The sequence below is a fragment of the Anser cygnoides genome, chromosome 1 (genome assembly GCF_040182565.1).
Source record: "Anser cygnoides isolate HZ-2024a breed goose chromosome 1, Taihu_goose_T2T_genome, whole genome shotgun sequence".
NCBI lineage: Eukaryota > Metazoa > Chordata > Aves > Anseriformes > Anatidae > Anser > Anser cygnoides.
The window spans coordinates 56,809,074-56,819,699 of NC_089873.1; the positions used below are offsets into that span (position 1 = coordinate 56,809,074).

Consider the following 10,626-nt stretch of genomic DNA (forward strand, 5'->3'; position numbering starts at 1 on the left):
CCTCTGTGCACAGGTAGCCCTGCTTCCAGCCCCAGCCCTTTTCACAGAACATAATGGCTGCTAACTGTGAATAAACAACTGAGACACATTCTGCCTGTCTTAGGGGCAGTAAGCACTTCTAGAGCCCAAATAATATATGAATATTAATAGAATGACTGTAATGATATAATAAAAGCAAAACAATAAATGTCCTCAGGAGCATGATAATCTAACTTCAAAAGCAATTACCATCAGTAACAAAATGCAGAGGGAAGACTGGGATTACTTTAATGAGATTACCTGATTTTTGTCATTCGTTTCTGTTGGTGAGTGTAATGCAGTTTCACCTTCATTCCCAATGAGTTTCAGAGGTGATTCTCACTCTGAGCATTGGTGGACCGAGCTGGACATTGAAGCTGGGGCTCACTAGCCATCCTGTGGGATCCAGCATATCTCTGTCAGTTGCCTCTCCTTGGCCTTTGCCTCCCTTACTCTTGTGCTTTTGCTGTCCCCACAAATTTTTTTTCATGCCCAGTGGCTTCATAAATATGCCAGAAAAGACAGGAATGGGAAGACATGGAAGAGTTAGAAAAGCAGGAGTCTTTGTGAAGGTGGAAGGACAGTAAGGAAAGTAATAGTAAGACAGGGATAGAGACGATGATTATGAAGGCTCTTACAAAACTCAGCTTTATCCAGCAGGTGAGGGAGAACAGACGTAGGCTCAGTAACACGGCACATGGGCTATAGTTCAATGAGTTCTCCTCTAGTTCCCTGGAGTCCCAGACAGTTTCCAGTGCTCATGCCTTTCTCACTCCATCTTCAACCCTTCCCCCATGTCCCTGCAGCACATCAGTCCCAGAGCTTGATCACTGGCATGTTCAGTAGTCATGCCCTTGGGTGGAGAGACTGTAGGGAGGCAGGCAAGTGCTCAGGGGGCCTGAGACTCATACAGTGCAGAGATGCAGATGGTGAGATGGGGAAACTGCTGGGAGAAAAGGTGATGTCTCTGCAGAGACCACATTAAATCACACCAGGGATGAGCATGCCAACTCCATGCATGAAAAAGAGTGTTTGTGCTCTAGTGCTACACTGAGAAGACTGTCTGCTTTTGCTTGAGGGGATATCTGTATAGGTGTTGGTGAGAATGAGAGAAAGAGAAGGAAGAAAGAAAGAAGAGAGAATAGAGAAGAGAGAAGAAGAAAGAAGAAAAAGAAAGAAAGAAAAGAAAAAGAGTAAGAAAGAAAGAAAAAGAAAAAGAAAGAAAGAAAGAAAGAAAGAAAGAAAGAAAGAAAGAAAGAAAGAAAGAAAGAAAGAAAGAAAGAAAGAAAGAAAGAAAGAAAGAGAAAGAAGGAAAGAAGATAAAAAAAGAAAATAGATATAGATACACATCTGTTCCGGACAGACTAGTGTCATTCCCCTGGTGGTGGAGGTGGAGGATGTAAAAGGCTTCTCCAGAACTTACTGGAGTTCATCAGGGCTCTCAACCCACTCCTCACTTGCTCAGCTGCACCTGCACAAGAAAAGAATATGGCCTTCCTCGTTCTTGGTGAAAGTAAAAATGGACTTGGACACAACTAATAAATAAAACAGGTTTAATCATAAACATTGTACATATTTAGAGATGGAGGGGAGACATGGTCAGAAAGTTGCTGTCCTGGCAATGGGGATAAAAGAACAGTGTATTTTACCACTTGATATACAGTACCAGTGAAGGGTGGAGCTGATAAATGAATATGGGATTTTGAGTCCCAGCGGCTAATTTTCACAGACAACCATCATTCCTGGTTTCCTGTCAAATTACAGCATGAACTAGCTCACAGCTCTGACCAGGGCACGGCAAGGCAGACACAGCCAAAAACAGAATTTGAGGGGGAGGGAACGACAAGGTACCTGAAAGCGATTCTGAGGTATACAAACCATACATACACTGCTGTTGTGTACACTCCTGGGGCCGTGTTTGCCCACAGTAATGCATGCACACCTCTTGTTCCAGTCAGAGAGAGTGGCAGGCTTACATCTAAGGAATACACGTGGCTATGAGGGCATACAGAAACATGTCAAACAACAAAGCCAGAAGCAGGACAGGGAGAGAGCTGAAGACATGGAAGCCTGGACTGGGCTGAGGAAGGGAAGAAGTGAATGATGGCCTCAGATTTATCCAGTTCAGCTCTGTTTGGACAGCCAGCACAAAGCTTCACTTCTGGAGGACTTCTGCAGTGCAAAGGTTTCCATCAAAGCAACCTTTATCAGACAACAGGGAAAAACAATGAACAAAATGATTAGAGGTATGTTAACAGAAGAAATGTGATGGAGCTGGTCCCAGACCAAGAGCCTACAATTCAGTTCCTAATTCTGGAGGAAAACCAAGTCCTGCCTTTAAAGTGGTATAAGCCAACGTATGGATCTGGTCACTCTTGGCTGATAGAGGCAGAGGGAAGGAGCCATTGCTCTGGTGGCCAGCAGGCAAAGGGTGCCATCTGTACTACGATATTCGGAGTCGGTGTGGCTGCCTTGAGAAACTATCACACCAGGCTTGCAAAGCATTCAAATGTATTGGCTTTTTGCAGAACAATTTCACTTTCAATCAATGTACAGATTACATAGCTTTACAGATGGGAAACAACTTTCACTTTAAAAAGTAGACACTGTTTTGATATCAAGCACACTTGCCACCTGATTTTGCTAAGAACCCACCCCCAGACAATAAAAAAAGCAAATCCCAAATAAAATCTATAATACAAAAACAACATTCATGTCAATGTCAAATGGTAGCTGTCCCAGCAAACGTAAAATCAAGACTCTCTTAATGCAGGTCCCCTCAGAAGCACGGTAGAGTCAAGTGTCCATACATAGAGTCTGCTCCCAATCTGGGAAACCTCGGTAAGACTGTTGCCCTTTGAAATGCAAGTCCCATTTTTTTAAAGGAGTGCTCCTCACATGCATGCACACAGACACACGCACAAAAACACACACACACAGACGTAACCTCCTTTCTCTTAGCAAGTGCTGCACACGGGGTAACTGCTAATGCCTTCTGTGCATTTTTGACCTATTTCCTTTGTGAAGATGAGGTTGAAATTTCTTTACTTTTCAAGTCTCTGTTCTTTAGACAAAAAGGGGAATGCAGATGAACTACCTCACAAAGACAGAGAAATGCACTCTCAGACATATGTTTTTTCCCCAGTTGTTTACAAGGACGATGTTATTTACATTCATGACTCAGCAGAATCCACAGGAAAAGTTGTCCTTGTTCTGTGTTGGGTGTTCTCCACGAGCCTCGTGAGCCCATCCTGTGCTTCCACAGACCATTTTCTTTAAGGCACTGCATGCGGATGATGACTTCTGCCAGAAGGGGCAAACCTTCTTCACTGGATAGTGCATTTCTCCCTCTCCCTTGACTGACCTTCCCTGAGAACTTTCGATTTGATGTACTTCAGATCGCTGTTGACACTTGGCCGGCGAGCAAAAGGAGAGATCATACCGTAGGCATCCATGTCCTTGACTCGTCGCATCCGGAAGGACTTCTGTTGGAAGGTGTCACCATACTGGATGGAGATTTTCCTGTGCAGGGCAGGGCTCATCTCATGAGGTAGCTTGGCCATGCTGAAGAGAACATAGAACATCTCATCCACGTTGGTGTTCTTCTTGGCTGAAACTTCAAAGTAAGCACAGTTTTCATCGCTGGAGACAAGGTTCTCGCCTTCATCCGAGCGCACTTTGCGGTAGATTTCACTGTGGTCATTTTTGTTGCCACAGATCACCATGGGGAGGTCAGCTGATTCCTTAGTCTTGTTCTTCAGGCAGGATTTCACCTCCAGGATCTGTTTCTGGAGTCTCTTGACCTCATCAAAGGATTCCCTGTTATCCAAGCTGAATACCAGGATGAAAACGTCCCCTGCAATTGAAAAATGAAAATGTAAATGTTTGTTCATCACAACCTGTGTTGGAGGAGAAAATTTTAAAAAAGCAGTAGATTTATTTGCCATCTCCTCCCTGAATTTTTTTTTTTTTTTTTTTGGTGCAGTCCTTCTGAATCTGTTCGCTCTGCTGTACTTCAGTTCCAGTTCTTCTAATCCAACTCCCCACTCCTTTCTGTAGTGCTATGGAAAAGGCTTATGGCTTTGATGTTACTTCAGCCATATCTGATTATGTGCTCCTTGGTTCCACTGGACTTGCAGGTTATTGCCCATTTGTACTCTCTTTTGTAAACAAGTTTCTATCCAACTCTGCTGCATTGCTTTCCTTTTTCTTCCTTTCATCTATATGTGTAAAACACAGCCTTTTCTGACACCAGGAAGAGTGGAGAACTAGTAACCACTCAACCTTGGCCTTTTGATTATACAATACAGAAGCAACACCTGAACAGAAGACTTATAGCTACTCAGTCCCAAATGACTAAGAGAGGAATGAGAAGTTTCCCAATGTTCACTACTCTACTGCCATTTCATTTGCACAAGAGAAATAGACCATGGAAAAAAAGGAAATATATAAATGACACAGATCCCCTGGCATTTCCTTTTGATATTTCCTGACTTAAAATTTCTTTTGCAAAATATAAAATAACACAAATCATTGCCTGTTGAATGACAGTCATGTCAAAAGTGCTAAGAGAGATTTCAGGGACAAAAGCTCACATCTGCACCCCTGAAACTGGCCCTAGGACCTCAGCGAATGCAAATGCTAACATGGTCTGATGTGAACATCATGTTTCACTGGCTAGCTAGAAGGTGAGATAGCAGATCCAGGAGGTAGGTTTATTGTGAGCTGTGGCTGAACTGTCACTTTCATAGGTTAAGAACACATCTTAGCTCACAAATGGAACTGCTTGACAATGAGGACGTATAAAATGAGTCCACCATTTTCTCTCTTTAACTCATTTGATTAACCATAGACTTAGGAGAAAGGGTAAGAGAGATTTTTTACTGGAATATCAAATCAAGAAAATCAGGTTGGAACTTTTAGGGGAAAAAAAAAGAGCTTTTCTTGGTTTGAATTCCCTGCCTATACATTTTACATTTGCTTTTCACCGCTTGTGTCTTATAATGACACGCTTGTTTTGTCCCTTGCTGCTCTTTATTGCCCACGAGGTTTTATTCAACCATTCATTTGTGACTGCAGTAAGAAAATATGTTGTAGGAGGGGGAGGTAGCAGAGGAGAGAAATAAACTAGGGGGAAATCTTGATTTCAGACCTTCACCCAGTGGACTTCTCCTCTGTGGCTAATGCACTCCCTATAGCGTAAGAAGCATACCATCCAGGAAATATCTCCCTAGAGAAGTGCATCTTGCAATAAAACCCCGCAGTCCATTTAGCTACCTCCCAAATGCATCTTATCCCCAAGAAACTGTCAAATCCAGGCTACCGTTTTCAAGCTACTGCCTGTCATGATAGTCTTTCATCCACTGTTCCCTCTCTGCAAACTTCCCCCCCCCACTTTCTCACCTGTCAGGATGGAAAGCCTCCTCATAGCAGGGAAAGGGTGATTCCCTGAGGTGTCCAGGATGTCCAGCTGGTACATATCTCCCCGGATGTTGTAGACCTTGCGGTGAAAATCCTCTATGGTGGGAGTGTACTGGTCCTCAAACCGGCCATTGAGAAAGCGTGAGACGATGGAGCTTTTCCCCACCCTGGAGGCTCCCAGCACTACCATGCGGTACGAGTTCTTGGCTGGCACATTTAGGTTGCAGTTTCCAGTGGACATAGTCTTCATCATTGCTTGGACCTGGAGGAGGGAATGGCAAAGTTGGAGGAAAGACCAGAAACTAGATGAAGGACGTTGAAGCACAGCTCTGTGCCACAAGTTGGTCAGAGTGCTCTGGATGAGTCTGTGATGTAAAGCAGAATATCTGGTCCTGGCTAGCAGATCAACAGCCTTAACAGAAATCTTCTCACTGGAAATGGCTTCATTTCTTTAGTCTCATTTCCAGGGAGTGATTTTTATTTAATTTTTTTCTTTTAAAGTCATATCAAAATGAAGGCATTTATACTGCAGATAGCATATTTTAGAACTGTAATTTGCTATTTCACTTAAACATTAAGGGCTAATTTTGTCAGCTGTACTTCAACTTGGACACCAGGTTCCTTCCCACCATCTGCGTCACTTACACATTACCAGATTTTTCAGCAGAGCTTGGTTCTCTGTCAGATGCATAAACATAGAGATCAGGGGTCAGATTTCCCAATATACTGCACCCACTGAGGCTACCATCAGATTTCCCAATATACTGTATCCACTGCAGCTGCCAGTTAGGATCTAGACCACTTCATTTGGTTGCCTAAATAGGAGCATCTCACAGTATTCATTTTCTGACATCAACTGAAAGTCAGAGAGAAATAGGAACCGTGCTTGACACCCGTGGAAGGTAGACATCTCAGTAATTTTAAATAGCTGGTCCCATACAGCCTACAGTGCTGATGCAGGGAGTTTGTGCTACAAAATTGCATCGAGTAGTGATAAATTCTAAGATCTGTGCCTTCGGTGACCTTTTAGAAACCAGAATTTATTCTAGCTAGTTGGACTGGTGGCTTGTGAACTCCCTACCAACAAGCTATCAGCATTGCAGTTATCACTGCCTTGCAGCAGCATGGCCAGCAATGGACAGAGTTGCAGAAATGTAGATTTCGTGGGAGTTTTGCACATACACAGCTGTTATGGGTATCACAGTCATTGAGGATGTAAGTACAGGCTGGGAAAAGGACGAAGGACAGCCATCTTAAATAACTATCTGACAGGATTTCCAACCCCTGACAGGTAAAATGAGTCTTAAGACCTTGGCGATCCCATTTTGACATAGCACCCAGATGCAAGAAACTTTGATAGGAAAAAAAAAAAAAAAAAAAAGAGGGTTGCACAGACATTTTACACGTACCGGTTCAAATACATTGTGCGCTGAAAGGAAAAATACAACCCCAGTGTGGGGAAAGCTAGCCATTAAAACAAAGAAAGCACATTTTGGACAGAGTTTATTTTGGTTACTAGGATCTTATTAAAGAATAATCAAGTTCCCACTGTGCCGTTTATTTAACTTAGGTGTTGTTTATTTAATATTAAAATTCGAGTACTTTATGTACACTGAAAGATCATTTCTGGGTCCAGATCTGGATTCCTATCTTTCCCTTGAGTGAATTTTATCTCCCAAGCTTTTATGCAGCTGACACTTATCTCAGTCAAGAGCTTAAAATCTTTTACTTTGTTTAACATGCACTAAGCACCAAAGCAGAAGTGAAGATACGGCCACTGCTAAATAAAGAAGTCTCTGGAATTCAGATCCAGCATCATTACAAGCTCTGTGTTATAGCCCGAGGCAACAGCAAAACATGGCTATTTATTATTATTGCTCTCATTTGCTGCACGCTAACAGCACATTCATCCCTATATAAAGCATGGAGGAAAACACAGTGCTTTCCTCAGAGTGTCTTAGGCTGAATTATATACAGAGGGCAGGGATGGACAATGTTAGAGGCAGACAGTAATGTCAGATTATAACTTTGGATGGGCACACATACACACACATAGAGGTACGGTGCTGTTGGGATCGCTGTGGCACGAGTGACAGCAAGGAGCACACTGTTTTGGACCAGACTTTTCTTTAGAACGGGACCCATCTCCAATATTGCAGGAATGCCAATTTTCATCTCTGAAATAACAGTGCCACATAGAGTGGCTCTGTCCTCTCCTCCATAGCACTCCAACGCTGTCCTGCATCCATGGGCCAGACAAACGGAAACAGAGCTGCCCTGGGGCAATCCCTTTCACCCTCTCAGGCTATATTTAGCTGACAGAGAAAAGCAAAGAGATGGATTTTTTGGGAAAAACCACAAAGCTCTCTACAGCCCGGGTTCAGGACTTAGGAGTCAGCTCCTTGGACTGGGGTGAACTGGTGTGGTGGGCAGGCAGGCTGTGGTGGGTCGCACCTGCTGGAGAGATGTCTCGCCCGGCATTGTGAGGCAGCATCAGGGGTGAGCATGGTCTTGCCTTTTAAGCAAGTGCCTTCCACATCCAGACGTGCACGCCGGGGGACCCGATCCTGTCTGAATCCCTCCTGTCTGACAGGTAACCACCGAGCTGCTGGTAATCGGAGAAACTCCCATCGTGCAGCAAGGGAGCGGGACTGGGTCCCTGCAGCTACTTGGAGGGCTGGTTTGGCACTTTGAGGGCAAAAGACACTTCTGTCTGCCTCTTGGAAATGAACGCTACTGCCTTGGACCTCAGCTAATGCCACTGGACCCCAAATGCCTTGGAGGAGGGATTGTCACCATGGCATCTCTGGTCCCTAAATCACACTGCCTCCCTCCCACATCAAAGGCAAAACCCTAACTGCAGACACTCTCATTTCAGGACGCTCTGCCCCAAGGATGTGTATGCACTGAGGAGGAGGAAGGGGTGTAAGAACATGCAAATTTTAATGATTAAATAGTCACTCTATGCTGTCCTCGCTCTGCCTGTCAAGGCATTCGGTCAAGAGGACTCCTGTGCTTTCCTGGCTGCCTTTTATTTGACAAAGAGTCTAAAGATGCTTTTCAACACTTTGATTCTTGGAGTTTCTACTCATCTCAGCCCCTCTGCTGCAAATCTGACTCAGAGCATGCTGTTGAGCCGGGAGCTTATGTTTGTGTTTCGTGCTCTCTTCTTATCCCCCCACTCCACTTTGACCCTGGTTCAGTGCAATTTTTCTTCTTTCCTCCTCAGGAAAGGAAAGAAACTTCAGCCCTCACTCCCAGCACAGGCACTCATACATTGAAAAAAGATTAAAGACACAAGAAAAGAAATAGAAAGGGACCACATGTTCATGTACTAAATAAAGCAAAATCAATCAGAAGAGCATGAAGAGACAAACAACCTCCAGCTGGCTTTAATCTACATCTTTTCCTTCCAGTTTATTAAATGCTTAAGCATAGATCAATTCCCAGTGGTACCTTTTGCTTTATGCACTGGCTCGATGGCAGAAACTTTGCATTAGTATTTTATAGTGGTACAGAGCATAGGGATTTCAAAACGTCATAGAAATGCAGGCAGCGTTATCTCCACTTAATAAAGGGAAAGGCTCATACGCCCATAGAGAGCTGAAACAGCTGTCCAATATCAGCATTAAACCCCATTTCTTTGGATTCCCTATATCTTCTTCTAACTGCTCACCACTGCTGCCTATTTCGTGGGCACACATCGGAACAAATGACAAGGCACCTGCTTTTGCACGCTCAGAAGAGCGCTTGTCTGAATTCCAGCGAGGTGCTGACAGATTTGGTCCTGAGCACCCGGAGAGGGCTATCTGAGGAAGACAGTCTTCGTTCAACCTGCCTACAGCTTTTCCACCTTAGCTCTCCAGCCTCCCATCAGGGGATGCATGACATCTGGCTATCCTTCCTACAACTCCCCATCCATGAACAGACTTCCCAAGTACCTCTCTTGCACTCCGCGGTCTTTAGCTACGGTCTGTGTTTCTGTTTGCCATCCAAATATAATTCACTGCATCCAGCTAAAAAGAACACAGGCAGATGCAAGCTGTATCGTGCATAACAGACCTGTCACTTCTTAGTCACTGCTAGTACCCCCTCAGTTCTCATGCACACCAAAATCACTCCTGCGGGATGTTTGTTTCCTACTTTCATCCCAAACTCTTTGCTGCTTTCTTACCTCTCTTTCCTTGGAGGAGCAGTCCTGGGTCTTGGTGAAGTCCAGTGAAGTTGATAGTTTTAATCAGAGGCGGCTGCTGCTGTAAAAAGGCTGCGGTTCTCTGGATCCCACGTCTCTTGCTCAGAGCTCACTTCTTCACCAGTATTTCCTAGGAACTTAGCAGGAATGGGAGGGACCGCAGGGCTCCAGAGGACGTCCCCCCATGGATGGCAATGACTAGATCAGGCGACCGACGAGGACTAAAGAAGAGTCTCCAAACCAGTGGCAGCTTTTCCCCTTGCTGAGATGAGCTCTTCTCCTCCCAGCCTCAGTTGAAGAAAAGGAAAGGCAGGGTCTCTCCCTCTCCCACCGGCTCTTCTGGCCAGGTGTGCTTCGCAGGCTCTGCTGGGGGCAGGGGTTCTCTGGAGAGACACTTGGTCGTGCAGGGGTGTGGGGGCATCCACCTGGCTCACCCTGCTGCAGTGCCACCTCTGACCCTATGGGGAAAATGAATGAGCACAGGGAAGTTGTCTATGGCGAGCCTACGTTTCCCCAGGTCTTGCCTGGCACAACCCCTCTCCCCCCCAGGAGCTTCTTTTCTTCTGACCTGAGATCGGTTTTACAACGTTCTCTTGCCAGGATGGAAGGGGCTTTTCTTTACGTTTGCCAATTAAAGTCTTCCCTCTTCCCTCCCTGCCTTTCTCTCCCTGGCTCTCGCAACTACTGGCAAATTGCAGATTTTCCTTCTGTAGGACTCACAGATAATTGGCTCAACTCCTCCCTTGAAGTCAGTGTCAGACACAGGGGAAGGAGGGGTGCTGAGGGGGTGGGATTTTGTGCCTATTGAAAAAATCGTTTTTTTTTTTTCCTTCTTTCAGCAGAAAGTTCGCATGCATTCCAGACTGCACATTCCCCTTCTTCCCACCAGAGACCTGTACGTATGCATGTGTGGGGAGCAAGTTAGTGTACGTGTACGAGAGGCACAGACTTCAGTTACTTTGCAAGCTGTAAATTCATAAGCTGTTTCTAAAGGC

The 10,626-nt window shown here is 44.9% G+C and overlaps 1 protein-coding gene across 2 annotated transcripts; it reads right to left on the reverse strand.

Annotated features, from left to right (window-relative positions):
• Nucleotides 1–1,554: 1,554 nt before the first annotated feature.
• Nucleotides 1,555–10,346, reverse strand: RASD2 (RASD family member 2). Of its 2 annotated transcripts, XM_013180811.3 has the most exons (4): nucleotides 10,200–10,346; nucleotides 9,614–10,089; nucleotides 5,422–5,701; nucleotides 1,555–3,874 (listed from the first exon to the last, which is right to left on the reverse strand). In XM_013180811.3, the coding sequence occupies exons 3-4, from the start codon at nucleotides 5,690–5,692 to the stop codon at nucleotides 3,345–3,347; spliced, it is 801 nt and encodes a 266-aa protein (XP_013036265.1). In that variant the 5' UTR covers nucleotides 5,693–5,701; nucleotides 9,614–10,089; nucleotides 10,200–10,346; the 3' UTR covers nucleotides 1,555–3,344. The 2 variants fall into 2 exon arrangements, with proteins under 2 accessions (XP_013036265.1, XP_066852897.1); XM_066996796.1 differs by having other exon boundaries at nucleotides 9,614–10,331.
• Between the last annotated feature and the right edge of the window lie 280 nt (nucleotides 10,347–10,626).